Raw genomic sequence first — 14,977 nt, forward strand, 5'->3', positions numbered from 1 at the left:
TGTACGGATAAGACAGTCAAATTGCTTAGTCATGTTGTCAATATTACAGTGTACTCTGGAGGGATGTTCTGATGTGAACTATGGCCAATGTTTGGAAGACAATTATTGTAAATTGAAAGTTACAACTTAGTGTATTTTGGAGATTGATTGCAAGAGACTGGACAAGATTCACATTTACACTTTGACTGTTTGTGCTATAATTTGTTGACAGACAATGTCATTGCTAGAAATGTGAACATAGGACAATCTCCAATGCAACTGTACATGCATTGCTGTAGGAATTACAGTGCAGTCTTCCTACACCCCCTGACATTCCTGTCTGTTGGGCCACAAATTCTCATTCTCACGCAGCCTCACTCCTCTTCCTCTTCTTCTTCTCTCTGGCTGTACACCCCTCCCATTCCTTGTCCTTTCATTGTCAGACAATCTAACATTGTGTTGTGCTCCAGCTATAAGAGAAGGTCAAGATTCACCTGGTAGCAATTTACCAATTCAGGACAGATTTAGAAAAAAAGTCTAATGGAAATGTATAGAAATATGCTTGACATATTATGACAACTTGTTCAACCATTTTGCATGTAAAGACTTATGCAATGAACTAATGCCTAAATGTTGTGGGGGTAAGACTATTTAATAGAGACCCATTACAATACATTGATCAACAAGACACAAGCATTGATAATGTAGGAAAGAGCAGAGAATTGTACATAATTTTTGCATGAATGTACCAAACCATTGGCAACTTGTTCAAAGTAATGAGAAACTTATTTTTTGATGTGCATAAGTGACACAATGATGTCAAGATTGAACAGGTAGTTTTGAGAATTTCAATTCTGATCTGAGAAATGTACCAAAGCAACTGAGAAAAACTGTAATACAAAGGAAACAAAAGGTGGAGGGGCTTTATGATGGATTAGTGATGATATGGACAAGATCTATATCCTTTGTAGATATTTTGCACAAACATTACGATTAATAAATCTTCTCTCTTCTCAACCATCCTCCTATCCTTTCTCCTATAAATTTTTTTTCCTCCTCCTCTCCTATAATTGTTTCCTTTCCTCTTCTCTCCTCCCTAGTGTTTCCCTATCATGTGTGTGATGATGTATCATCATGTGTTTGTGTGTGTGTGGTAGGTATGTCGTAGGGTCAATGGTGTGCGTGTGACCAGCTGTAAGAGTGCCAAAGACCGGACGGCGATGTCAGTCACACTGGAACAGTGTGTTCTCCTACGAGACGAACACACCCTCCGACACACACACTTCAACACCGCCCTGGACACCATGAGGAGGTATGTGTGTGAGTGTGTGTGTGTGTGTGTGTGTGTGTGTGTGTGTGTGTGTGTGTGTGTGTGTGCAAGGGCGTAGGAACCGGGGGGGACGGAGGGGACGTGTCCCCTCCAATATCGGAGACAGGCGCATTTGTCCCACCTAAAAATTATACCGGATCTGTCAGGTTTCCGATATGTGTCCCCCCCAATGTTAAACTCATTCCTACGCCCCTGTGTGTGTGTATTCATTATTAGTGATTCATTGTCTATAATCTTCTACTCTCTCTACTCTTTAATCTCTCCTCCATTATTCTATGCTTTTTTTTATCTATTCTTTATTGTACCCTCCAATCTATACTTTTTTCCTGTTCCCCTCATCTATTCATTTTACGCCTTTATTTACCTTTTTGTGGGTTGATAAGTGTTTATAAACTCACTTAATGTGCAGGGTCTTTATTGTATCTATTTAAAATTGTCTCTTTTCTTCTCATCAAATCCTCGCCCATCGACCATCTGTATTCCCTCTGTTCTACTCTTCCTCCTTTCCTCTCCTCCACGCACCACGTCTCTCCCCAGATCCCATCTCTCCTGGGGTCAGATGGTGGCTTGTTATGCCCGTCCATGCTGCTCTGTGCCCAGAGTAGGACCATGGGTTGGGGCCCCTGTCCAGGGCCCCAAGGCCCCTGGGTGCCACCTCTACCCTGTTATCTTTCTGCTGGTCACCTCTCACCTACTGGTGTTCTGGCTTATCATCAGCCTTCTTGTCACACTCGACTACCAGTAACACACACTTGAGACTAGTACCACACGCCAGCAACACATACGAGACCAGTAACACACAGGGTACCCAGTAACACACACACTGGAGACCACTAACACACTGGAGACTAGTTACACACAATAGAGACCAGTAGCGCACAATGGACTACCAGTAACACAAAGTGTATCACACGTGTGTGTGTGTGTGTGTGTGTCTGTGTGTGTGTGTGTGGGTGTGCGTGTGTGGGTGTGTGTGTGTGTGTGTGTGTGTGTGTGTGTGGGGGGGGGGGGGGGGGGGGGGGGGGTGTGTGTGTGTGTGTGTGCGTGTGTGTGTGTGTGCAGTGAGGGCTGCAGGATGGAGAACGTCAAGAAGAACGTGGGCACGAGGAGATACGCCTTCAGCAGGGTTCAACTTCTCACCTTCCCTAGGACTTACAGACCTCCTCTGGGGACATACAGCTCATCCAGACACGCTGTCACTGAGAGACACAGACAGAGGGACAAATAGACACATGGAGACACACAGACACACTGACATGCATAGAGACAGACAGACTGAAAGACTGACACATAGACCCACAGACACACTTACACACAGTCAGAGAGAGAGAGAGAGAGAGAGAGAGAGAGAGAGAGAGAGACAGAAAGACATAAAAACAGACTGATACACATAGAGACACACAGACCTACTGACCGACATAGAGTCAAAGAGTGAGACAAACAAAACAGATTTATAAATGAATTTGATGTCATTAATCTGATGCTGGAACATAATATTAAGTTCACAATCCTGTACAGATCATTAATATTTATTGCTTAATTTTTAGTTGTACCACTTGAAGTGTTAGTGGTTTAATTTAATATATCTGATTTAATAATAAAGTATTTTCACAGAATAAAGTGCCTGAGTACGTGTTTGTTATCAGTTTAGAGGAATACAGTATACATCCGATGAAAATACAAATATTACAATGATATTACAATAAATACCTATTTAAAATAAATTTGAATACTACTAAATGTATGAATACATGTCTATAAATATTCATGATAACGCTATGCAACTACTAATCTCAACCATAGCTGTATACCGGTAGTTGTGTACATGTTGTTGTTGGTTGACTTCCCGTCCGATAGGGGGCGCTGTTCCAGAACGTTCGCCCCAACCTGCTCTCTGCTCCCCGTCTTCCAGTCACAACAACACGGCCAGGCCTACAGCTCCCAACCGCCACACACTAACTTATCCCGGAGAATTAATAAACCAAACCCTGCTACCTTGACTAACACATACCGTTCGCCCACAACCAGTCCGCCGTGTTTATCGACACGTTCTTCGTTGCGTGGAGAATTCCCCCCCGGGGGTGTGTGTTTGTTTTGTTCGCAGCAAGCAACTCCCGCAACAGCGCCCCGGAGGGAGTGACCCTCCACGGCGAGGGGACGGGGAACAGGCCGGTAAACATAAGCCAGCTGTTAGCGGTGTAGCATGGTGGAGTAGAGACGGCCGTGGCGTCGACCGCGTCCAGGGACGGTTGAACCTTTATTAAATAAGGGCGGTGATGGCGGGGTCTCTGGTGGCGGCGTGCCGCAGTCTGGCGCTTTCTACGTGGCTACTTTCCTTCTGCTTCGTCCACCTCCTGTGCCTCGACTTCACCGTGGCCGAGCGGGAGGAGTGGTACACCGCCTTCGTCAACATCACCTACGTGGACCCCGCCTCCTCGGAGCTCCGCACGGAGAAGACGGAGTGCGGACGCTACGGGGAGCACTCTCTGAAACGGGACGCCCGGGGTGCTGTGGCGATGCCGTCCGCTCCGCAGGACAGGCAGGCGTGCGACCCCAACACCCGGTTCTCGGTGCCCGGGCAGGCCGGGGCGTGGATAGCCCTCATCGCCCGGGGGAACTGCACCTACAAGGACAAAATCCGCCACGCGGCCGGACAGAACGCCTCGGCTGTTGTCATCTTTAACGTGGGAACGAGCAATTCCAACGACACCATCACCATGCCCCACGCAGGTAGGTCCATCCCCCCTTAGCCCAAGGCAGGTAGGTCCATCACCTAGGCCATCCCACGTTGTTCCATCACCTAGCCTAACACACGTAGGTCCATCACCTAGCCCAACACACGTAGGTCCATCACCTAGCCCCAAGCAGGCAAGGAGGTAAGCGGTTCTAGACCTAGAGGGTTTATGTGTCTGTTACCTTTCAATACTGAATACTCTGAGAGGGTTACAGGGGTCCTGACATTAAAGTCAATTATGAAATACAATTGAGCATTTACTTGAACAGTTAAATAAATAGTACTTCACACATTATTTTAATTCATTTTGATCATGGAACCCAACGGTTCTGGGTTATGAGCACAATGTCCACAGCCTACCTTTAGACAACCTAGAGCCAGACGCCCCATAAACCCTACCTGCTCCTTAATGACCTCTCTTATTTAAGTAACTTTGAGTGGATTTAGAATCCACGTCATTAAGGAGCAGGTAGACTTTGGACTCCACAATGGTATTATTGTAGAGTCCTTGTAAACGGAATGAGGGGATAGGAAACACACACATCTGGGGGTACTCCACAACTGGATTTAAGTGTCAGCGAACCCCGTTTGAGCTCCATTTCGAAAACGATGAGATAAAATACACCACAGTGTTTCGGGCCGAGAGTTCATGGAAGGAGGGGGGCCTATTGTCCCAATGGTTACCATTACGACCCTGTGTGCTATTATGAGCGATGTTGTATAAGAAATGCTTCACACACTGTGGCGTTAAACTGCAAGTGACCGGGAAGACGTATATGTGTATACCCTAATATATAGTGTATCCTCATCGTGCATGAGCCATAGGTACAAGAGTTTGAGTTCCTTTACTGGGTCTACTGTATCAGTCCTACTCCTCCTGTAGCCCCCCTCCCCAGATGTTCCATGAGTACACCAGGAAGGAACTTCAGGAATGTTCCCAAACTGAGGACAACTTTTCCAATGCCTCCAGTACTGTGTGTGTGTGTGTGTGTGTGTGTGTGTGTGTGGCCCTGATTTTGACTGGCTTGTTTACTTCATACTGGCTTCATACATGTTCATACTTAATATATATATATACTGTACACTTATAAGCTACTTACTGAAGTGTGCGTGTGTGTGTGTGTGTGTGTGTGGCCTCTCTCCAGGTACGGGCGAGGTGGTCGCCATAATGATCCCGGAGCCCAAGGGGCGCGAGGTCGTGGCTCTGCTGGAGCGCAACGTGACGGTAACCATGGCGATTAGTGTCGGCACCCGGAACCTCCAGAAGTACGTGAGCCGCACGTCGGTGGTGTTCGTCTCAATCTCCTTCATCGTCCTCATGATCATCTCCCTGGCCTGGCTCGTCTTCTACTACATCCAGAGGTTCCGCTACGCTAACGCACGCGACCGCAACCAGGTACAGATATATGTGTATGCATTATATTCTATACACAGGGGCTCCATTTATAATAAGGTATATATTATAATAGGTCGGGGAGGCCTAAAATATTTGATGATCACTAATAGGATGTGTACACAGTGTGTCCACATTATTGTGTACATACATTCACACATTATAACGTAGGAGTTGGCAATATGGCAAACATATCATGTCTCAATGCTTTTCAGGCAGGGTCCTTATCCACGACTTTATCGAGATTCTTTTCCATGTTTTGTATGTTGCTGTGATTGACGGACTAGATGGATTCTCGTGTAATTACCGTGCTTTGGCAACTGCTGGATTTCAAAGATGTTTTTTATATTAACTACAGTGCCTCTCCCACAGACAGCTGTGGAATGAGGAGATTTAAAAAAAAAAAGTGTTTTGGCCACAAATTTCTAGGAAGGAGGGGCATGTTACGAAGCAAGTCAACATTGTGATACTTTTTAAGTACCGTCGTCGTAAGAGCATTAGAATGAGCGAGGTTATACATCCTCCATACAGTAGAGGATGCCAAATTATCAGCGGCTTAGATGGAGATTCACCATCCACACACAGCGTAGCATTAGGTGTCAGGGAAGCCTAACCTGTATAGGAGGTATTAACCATTATTGAAGAATGTGTGATTTAAGATTTGGCTGAGAAAACCACTTTGGATGTGTGGATGAGCCATGGAGCTTTAACTGATAGAACGTGGAAGCTGAAGAGCTCTCTGCAAAGCCAGACCGCCCAGATCTTTTATTGTTCACGAGCTAAAATCGCCATATGGCTTCCCCCTATTATAACATATATATGAATGTATCTGTACACATTATCATGCATGAATGTGATACACATTGTCTCCACATTACAAAGTATATATATATCTACATTAGTATGTATATATGAGCATACAGTACATCTCTAACCATACCCCCCCCCCCCCCCCAGCGTCGTCTAGGGGACGCGGCTAAGAAGGCGATCAGTAAGCTTCAGGTTCGCACCATCCGGAAGGGAGACCAGGAGACCAACGCTGACTTTGATAACTGTGCCGTCTGCATCGAGGGCTACAGGCCCAACGAGCTGGTCCGAGTACTGCCCTGCAGGTATACGATTAGATATGAATACATAGTATATAGTGTACACTATTATATATGTGCCATTATGTCTGCATTGGAGGTAACAATTGAACGAGCTGGTCCGAGTACTGCCCTTCAGGTATATGATTATATATAATATATATACTATTATAATATGTAAAAATGTGTCCGACAACTGCCCTGCAGGTATACTATTATATATAAATGAAAGGGCTGGGTGATAAACGCGATAATAACAGCGTCAACGCAAATTAGTTTTAAGTGCACAGACATTCGTTCTGCATTGATGCAGGGACTGGCCGTGTAAGAAGGGGGCCATGAGAGCCCGCTGGACGTTAATTGGATTGAGAGACGAGTGGCGAGGGGGAGCAGTACCTTGTTGTCGGAGGGTGACTAACAATTACAGGAGCCGGTCACTTGATTAAAAAACGATACGAGGCGAAATTGTGGGCAAGACGCGCCTTCGTTATGTTCCGTCACTGAGAAAATGAATGCTTCTCCTGCATTTAGCGTACTTCCTCTTAAAACGACTCTCACTCTCAATAGAGGCTATACTTAAACACAAACATATAGCCTGTTGCATTGATCTGGGTTATAGGATATAACCAGCCTCCATCTCTCTGGAGGGCGGGCTTCACACTTGCGGCTTCACAGGCCTCAATGAGTTGTTATTTGAGCGTATTGGTTAAATGCTTGACCTGTGTGAGTCCCTGGGTTGATCAGTCCTTTTTTTGCGTGTTAATTCTGGAATGAATATACATACTGTACATATGCATAAAGATAGTATATTTTGTCCACTCACATGTTGATGAGAGTATTTCAAACTGGAAAAATGACCTTTTACGGTGCATTTTGAACAGATTAAATAATGTGTGTTTAATAGCTATTAAATATTTGAATCGCTTGACAGCCCTAATAAATACATACTGCTATATATGTATATATATATACATATATATATATATATATACTATTAAATACATACCATTATGTCTGCATCAAGGACTGCCTGCCTTTTTAAGCTGGTCTGTGTATACTATTAATGTATTGCGTTCTATTATACTATTGTCTTCCAGACACGTGTTCCATAAGAGCTGTGTGGACCCCTGGCTGTTGGACCACCGAACCTGTCCCATGTGCAAGATGAACATCCTTAAAGCCCTGGGCATCGCTGTAAGACCCCTCCTCTCCTCTGTCCTCGTCTCCTAGGACACCCTTGCTCTGAACCTCGTCCTCCACCCTAGTCCCCTGTACCGGTACTTATACTGTCTCTCGCCCTCTCAGCTGAACGCAGACTGTCTGGACGACCTCCCCCTGGACTACGACCTGGTGGCGGGGAGCCCAGGGCCGGGGGCCATGGGGGCCCTGGCCCTGCAGGCCGGGGTCTCGGGGGCGTCCAGCGAGGGAACGCTGAGCGAGGCGGGGTCGTCGGTGGTGCTGGACCCGGGGGTCCGGCGGCTGGGCCTGCCCCAGGAGTACCACCAGCCGGACAACCTGAGAGACAGCCCGGGCACTGCCACCACGGACACACACACAGGTGGGACACGCACAGGACGCTGTACACTACCGAGAATAGGCTGAGAGTGTGCTCCTGTTCAATTACTTCTCTCTCTACTTTCTATTACAGGGGAGCTCCAGCCAATGGCCAGCAGTGCTTCGGTGGCGTCCCTTGTCATCGCCGTGGAAACGGGCCTGTCAGACGAAGAGGGCTCCCCCGACCCCTCCCCCTCTGTCGAAAAGTCCTGAGAGCAGCTGTGCAGAGCCAGGTCAGCTCCTCTTGGACTTTAGCCTGTCAGAGTCCAACAGAAGCTGGCCCACTGTGACTGTGACTGTGTCTGGAGGTACGGACCCCCTGAAGGAGATGTGCACCGGTCTGTGGAGCTTTAGAACCCCGGTAGAACGGTGTTCCACGAGGTTCTGTCGCCACAACCTCGTAGAATGATCGTCTCCAATCTGGCGGTTATACCGAACTGAGAGCGGAGAGACTATACTGGCTCTGAGTAGATTTCACTCTTGATACATTCAACACGTCACCCAGAATCCTTCGTGGATATACATGGCGTTTGCCTGCTCCGAAACCAGGTGTGAATCTGGGTTGTTGATCTGGATTAGGATGGGACGTGACCAGTTGTGAATCTGGGTTATAGGTCTGGATTAAGCTGGGATGGAACATGTTGTGAAGTTGTGATTACCTGGTCTGTGTGTGGTCTGAATATGGTTACATGGTTGTAAACCTAATTCTAGGTCTTAGACCTAGTTTTTGACCAGGTCTACCTAAACGTCAAGACAACATTACTGTTGTAGCTCTGCTCCTGACCCTGACCACACCCCAACCGCAGAATGCCCCGCCCACCTCTGCCCAAGGCCGAATAAGGGAGGAAGGGGAGGAACCCGAGACCCTTTTCTGGTGAGCCAAGCTCGGACCTTGTGTGTGTGTGTATCTTCATGTAACCCAGCCACAGGATGGCTTAACAATCTGAAACATCGTGTCAACTGGTTACCAGTTGAGGAGAGATGACGACGAGAGACTATATACACTCATGGGAGAACACTGTTTTTGTAATTATTTGGTTTGTAATTTAGTTGCACAAATACAAGGACACTGTTGAAAAGTGGAGGACACAAGGTTGAATATTAAAGACTTATTCATAGGCCCGGATTTTTATAAGATACTTTTATTTTGAACGAAGGACCTATATTTTGAAAGGACAAAGTGGGACTGCTGTGAGTTACACGGTGGTCAATATTCTGTTGGGTTTTATAAGAGACTTTTATTTTGAACGGACACTTTAAAACTGATTTACATGGTTGTCCAGATTCCCTGGCTAGGTGTCCACATTTCCTGGTTTTAAATGACATACTTTTATTTTGAAACGATGACCTTTATTTTGAAACGAAACACCAAGACTCGTGCGAGAACTACACTACATGCAGGCCCGATTTGCTTTTATGTATTGGGAAGACACTCTGACCAATACAATTGGCTGTTGGATGGGACTTTTTAATTTTGTTGTGTGTTTATGAATTATTCTAAACTCCTTTTTAAATGTATGATGTTCACACACATTTCATTTAGATTTCTCTTTCTCAGTGCGACGTGTTGTTGAATCAGGGTTCCTATGCTGGAATATGTTTAGTAAGGTAAACTCCTCGCCAAACTAATAATCTGATACCTTGGGCCTCTGCTGACCTCGACAATTTGTGAAGAATGAAGTAATTAGCTTGTTTACTGTTCCTTCATAGTCAACACTACCACAGCGCAATCACACAATAAAATGTCAAAGAAGTTCCAAACGTTTTGTTGAAATTATGGCTGTTTGAAGAGGATGCGTGTTGGGGTTGGTACTGAGTGATTTAACCTGATGTAAAATTTGATTACTCTTGGGAGGTTAAACTGGTTTAACAATCTTGAGATCAGATTGGTTTATTATGAGAGGTTGGACAGGTTTACTCTGACGTGAGACTGGATACTCTGAGAGGTTAAACTGGTTAAATAATCAGAGGTTAGACTAGTTTACTCTTAGGTTGGACTGGTTTAATCAAAGAGGTGAGACTGGTTTAATCAAAGCGAATCAAAGCCACATCTTAATACAGGGACACAGATTGTCTTGAACGTAGAACATTTCAGCACATTTTCAGTGACATTGATTTTCACAAAATGAATAAAATGAAACCACAAGCTTTTGCTCTTCCTCTAGGGAAACGTCTTCTAGGTTTAGTATAGTTGAGAAGCACTTGAGAGCAGCCCTCTGGTCTAGAGGACAGGCTGTGGAACACATGCACAGAGATTACATGCAATACCTTTATGCTGTGCATTTTACACGTGTTTGTGTGTGTGTGTGTGTGTGTGTGTGTGTGTGTGTGTGTGTTTGATGTCTTACATTTCAGACTTCACTGTGTAAAGGGCAATGGAGAGCTAGAGAGGGAGACGGATCAGAGTTCAATCCAGTTTAGCAAGCATCATGAACTGTTAGTGTCAGAGAGGAGATAGTGTGTGAGTGTGTGTTTTGCATGCTCCTGACCTCTTGTTATCTTCTCTGGACTCTGCAAACTTATGTCTCAAAAGAAAACTGGTTATAGCATCAGCAACCTACTCACACACACACACACACACACACACACACACACACATACACACACACACAAATATGACTTTTTTAATGAAATACACAAGCAAATACATATATAAATACATGCAGATACATACACAAAATATAAAGTATAATTCAAATGCACATACATGCAAATGAACAAATGCATGTATTTACAAAGATGCACACAGGGTGTCACATGTCTCTTGCCTTGTCGGGGTGGTCTTCTTGCACTGCATGGCCACAAGGGGGCAGCAGCTGCATCATGAATTTACCTGGTGACACACAGTTATTCTCTCTCTCTCTCTCTCTCTCTCTCTCTCTCTCTCTCTCTCTCTCTCTCTCTCTCTCTCTCTCTCTCTCTCTCCTTGTCAGTTTCAGGTTGTTGACATCAACAGCTGACCCTGAAGAGGCTGTGTGTGTGTGTGTGTGTTGTCAGCACCCGTGCTCTCGTAATGATACACATCTTTTTTTATAACCCTGCCCGTGGCTGCTTATCTGATGGTTGTTCTGATGTCAAAGGACATCGTTCAAATGTGTGGTATTGTTACCAATGGATGCATACCCTACAGTGCACGAGAGAACACTGTACGTGTTATTGTGTGTGTGTGTTTATTTCATGCACATGCAAGGGGTTGAGTCCCTCCAAACTATTACCATGGTTCCGAATGTGTGCTGTGTCACTCCAGTTGGGCATCATGGTGAAGATTGTTTGCTGTTGTCAGTATAACTGGTTGCCATGATTACCACTGTTTGGTGCATCAGATTTACTGGCTACTGAAATTGTGCATCGTCAGTTTAACTTGCACAATGGGTTACCGCTGTGTGTGTGTGTGTGTGTGTGTGTGTGTGTGCGCGCGCATGCGTGTGTTACAGTAGTCTAACTGGTTACCATGGTAACCCCTGTGTGTGTTGTGTCAGTCTGGTTACCTTGCATTTGTGCGATGGTCAAATCTCTGTCAAGACGATCCACCCCTTCGATCACACAGCAGAACAAATTGAAAACACTGACTTTATTTCAGTATTCTGATCATCTGAATAATCATAGCTTGGGGGAGGGTGTAAGAGACCTACCAGCCAGTAACAATATTTGGGGGAGGATGTAGCAGCCTTCCAACCAATGACAGTAGTTTGGACAAGGGTGTAAGAAACCTACCAGCCAGTAACAGCAGTTTGGGGAGGCCTAAGCCCACCTAACAGCCAATAGCAGTCACATTGTGGAGGCTATAAGAGACCTACCAGCCAGTAACAGCAGTTTGGGCAGGTTGCATCTCAGGAAGAGGTTGGAGGTCCCTCTGAACCAGCCATCCCAGTACTTCTCAGCCTTGGAGAGATCGATACGCCAGTTATACACACTCTGTAGACACACACATACAGTTATATACCCTCTGTAGACAAGTGTAGATAAAAATACTACAGATACTACAAAATACTGCTTCATGTAGAAAGAAACACACATACACACACACACACATACACACACATTATATGCACTCTGTACGAGTACACACATAAATGCCACTTGTATTAGCAATTGTATCTTTGTATGTTCATAGTGTATATATAAGGTGTGTGTGGGGTGTATTCACTTTTGTGTGTGTGTGTGTGTGTGTGTGTTGTGTGTGTGTGTCTTACCTGGTTGTCTGAGATGCTCCCCTCAGGTGTGGTATTCTCTTTATCGTTGAGTTGGTGCTGTTCATGGAATTCCTCGTTGCCCTCGACAACCACATCTACCACCAGACTGGCTGGCTCCAGCAGAACATCTTTGTCCACCTCACACCTGGAGGGAAGTAGACAGCAACAAAAGGTCGACAGAGAAGGTCGCAAAGCACTGTCTCTTCACTTAATTCTGCTAGCAGTATAAGTAATAGTAGTTGAAGTGTGGGGTCAGAGCCATTTTAGATTTACTTCTATTGGTTCACTGACAACCATTTTGTGATTTACTGGAGGAGTAAATTGAGACCTCATAGAAACCACATAGAAAATTACTTATTTATCATTTTTACATCACTAAATTATGCATTTTAACAGTTTTACTCATTATGGATTAACATGAAATTACTGTTTGCAGTTTTTAATAATTTTTAACTAAATATTTATTATAAATCAATTATTTGCACATTGGCTCTTACACATACTTTTATTTAGGTGGATAATGGCCATGCTGGCTTTTATTTCTGAAGGATAAAGTGAATCATAGAGGGGCTTTTATTTTTTAATGGCTAGGTGAGGCTTACTTTTTGATCTGTCCAACCACTGAGACTCTGGCAGACTCCAGGTTCTGGATCTGACCGCTCTTCACGCTGAAAGCAAGTCCATCAGAAATGGTCAGTTTAGGTCTAGAGTTGAGCTCTTAGGTTAGAGGTGGTTATCTCGAGAGACGAGGGACATTGCTGTTGGTTGACCTCTGACCTCCATTCAATGGCATGTACCATGGACTTGAAGGACTTTGGTCGGCCCCTCAGGAAGTTCTGCATGCTGTGTAGCACCTCCATTGCACTACCTGGAGAGACAAGAGGATAGGATCACTCACCCATCTCTCTCTCTCGCTCTCTCTCTCTCTCTCTCTCGCTCTCTCTCAATTTCTCTGTCTCTCACCCTCCACGACGTCAATGGCGACCAGGCCTACGATGGTGGGCAGCAGCATGCTACTGGCTGCGTGGACCGCGATGGCCCCGCCCACCCCGTGACCAATCAGCACCATTGGGGGCGGAGTCTCCCCATAGCAAGCTTGCACAACATTTGCCACATCCCTGAAAAACAAGAGTTGTCAGTGGAATAATAGTACGGTATAATAAAGAGTAGAGAGAGAGTGTGTGTGTGTGTGTGTGTGTGTGTGTGTGTGTGTGTGTGTGTGTGTGTGTGTGTTGTCTAACCTGGACATAGTTTGAGTTGAGAAGTCATCACATTGAACTTGGGTGGCACCTGGTGTAGAGTAAGAGAGACATGCAGACAGATGCAGACTGTAATGAAGTTTTTCTCCATGGTAAAGTATTATAGCTTCTTAAAGGTCCCATATTATACCACCAGGTGTGAGTGTGATTAGCCGTCACAAGCCGTTTTGAAAATCGGCCTCTTCTGACATCACAAGTGGGCGTGTCCACCTAGATGTGTGCTTGATAGATCAGTCTACCAGCCAACCCACTGGACTGTAGCAAACGTTGCTCATCTATCCGTCATACATCTAGGTGGACACGCCCACTTGTGATGTCAGAACAGGCTTGTAACGTCTAATCACACTCACACATAGTGGTATAATATGTCACCTTTAATGTCCTCTCATCCATACCTGTAGGTTTAACCTGTGGATGGTCCTATCATACATACATTGACTCCATTGAGTTTTAAAGATGTCTGTAATGGATGCTCATGTGACATAAGTCATCCCCTAATAAGACCTTACCGTGACCCCGCAGGTCCATGGCCAACACCCTGCAGCTCACCCTGCTGGATATGGCTGTCTGGAACCAACAATTAATAATCATAATTGAATATACCATCAAATATCCCTCTCTCTCTCTCTCTCTCTCTCTCTTCCTCTATCTTTCTGTCTCCCAATTAATCTCTCTCTCTCTTTCTCTCTCTCTCTCTCTCTCTCTCTCTCTCCCTCGCTCTCTCTCTCTCTCTCTCTTCCTCTATCTTTCTCTGTCTCCCAATTAATCTCTCTCTCTCTCTTTCTCTCTCTCTCTCTCTCTCTCTCTCTCTCTCTCTCTCGCTCTCTCCATGAATTAATTTACCATTGAATAAGTCTCTCTTTGTCTCTCTGTCTCTCCATCTCTCTCAATTTTCTCCATTAGCAAGAATGATGATATATATAGATAAAAAGAAAATATATACAGTATATATTTTTATATGTCTGGCCGATGCAGACCTAGACAGGCCCAAGACAGTGCAGAGTGTCTTTTCTAGATATAGATATAGGTATACAGTATATATATATAGTATTTGATCTATATGTATGACTCACGGTGCAGACAGCCCAGGACAGGGCAGAGTGCCCCCCTCCATGCAGCAGGACCAGCAGGGGGCCGCTGGTGCCGGCCTTGTACACCCTGAAGGAGTCACTGCTGTCGGCCGCTCCCACCATCACATCCTCCATCTGGTCAAAGTACCCCCTCCACGACAGCGGAGAGTAGTCCGGCTGAGCCTCCACGGCACTACACATGCACACACACAATCAACCGTCACTTTCCAACACTTTCCCAAACTTTGCATCACTTACCTGAGCCCGCAAAACTTTCCAGGTATTCCAAGTATTTGTTTGTTAACTTACTTCTCGGTGTTCTCCTTGGTGGACTCAAAGACGCCACCTTCTTCCCCAGGTTGTCTCTCCACGGTGCCCAT

At 45.3% G+C, this 14,977-nt stretch overlaps 3 protein-coding genes across 7 annotated transcripts in view; 2 read left to right on the top strand and 1 right to left on the bottom strand.

Moving 5' to 3' along the window:
• Positions 1-2,923, top strand: part of LOC307091060 (type II inositol 3,4-bisphosphate 4-phosphatase-like) — a 12,174-nt gene extending 9,251 nt beyond the window's left edge. For 3 of the 5 annotated variants that reach the window (XM_079757913.1, XM_079757915.1, XM_079757914.1), the window contains exons 17-18: positions 1,137-1,291; positions 1,847-2,319. In XM_079757913.1, the coding sequence (XP_079614039.1) occupies positions 1,137-1,291; positions 1,847-2,054 (363 nt within the window). In that variant the 3' untranslated portion in view covers positions 2,055-2,319. Of the gene's footprint in view, positions 1-1,136; positions 1,292-1,846; positions 2,320-2,371 lie in introns of those variants that run through there. The other 2 variants (XM_079757916.1, XM_079757917.1) reach the window with 2 other exon arrangements.
• Positions 2,924-3,246: 323 nt separating this feature from the next.
• On the top strand, positions 3,247-9,801 carry rnf150b (ring finger protein 150b). The gene is made up of 6 exons (XM_079757921.1): positions 3,247-4,039; positions 5,189-5,439; positions 6,394-6,548; positions 7,619-7,715; positions 7,827-8,079; positions 8,170-9,801. Exons 1-6 carry the CDS (start codon positions 3,586-3,588, stop codon positions 8,286-8,288), a joined length of 1,329 nt encoding a protein of 442 aa, XP_079614047.1. The 5' UTR covers positions 3,247-3,585; the 3' UTR covers positions 8,289-9,801.
• LOC307091305 (protein phosphatase methylesterase 1-like) lies at positions 8,310-14,977 on the bottom strand (the record flags this gene model as incomplete). The annotated part of the gene is made up of 14 exons (XM_079758251.1): positions 8,310-8,423; positions 10,278-10,308; positions 10,565-10,632; positions 10,844-10,908; positions 11,564-11,608; positions 11,873-11,990; positions 12,269-12,413; positions 12,871-12,936; positions 13,046-13,136; positions 13,232-13,386; positions 13,510-13,558; positions 14,037-14,094; positions 14,601-14,790; positions 14,907-14,977. The coding sequence occupies 14 exons, from the start codon at positions 14,975-14,977 to the stop codon at positions 8,310-8,312; spliced, it is 1,266 nt and encodes a 421-aa protein (XP_079614377.1).

This window comes from Pollachius pollachius, assembly GCF_949987615.1.
Source record: "Pollachius pollachius genome assembly, chromosome: 20".
Classification (NCBI taxonomy): domain Eukaryota; kingdom Metazoa; phylum Chordata; class Actinopteri; order Gadiformes; family Gadidae; genus Pollachius; species Pollachius pollachius.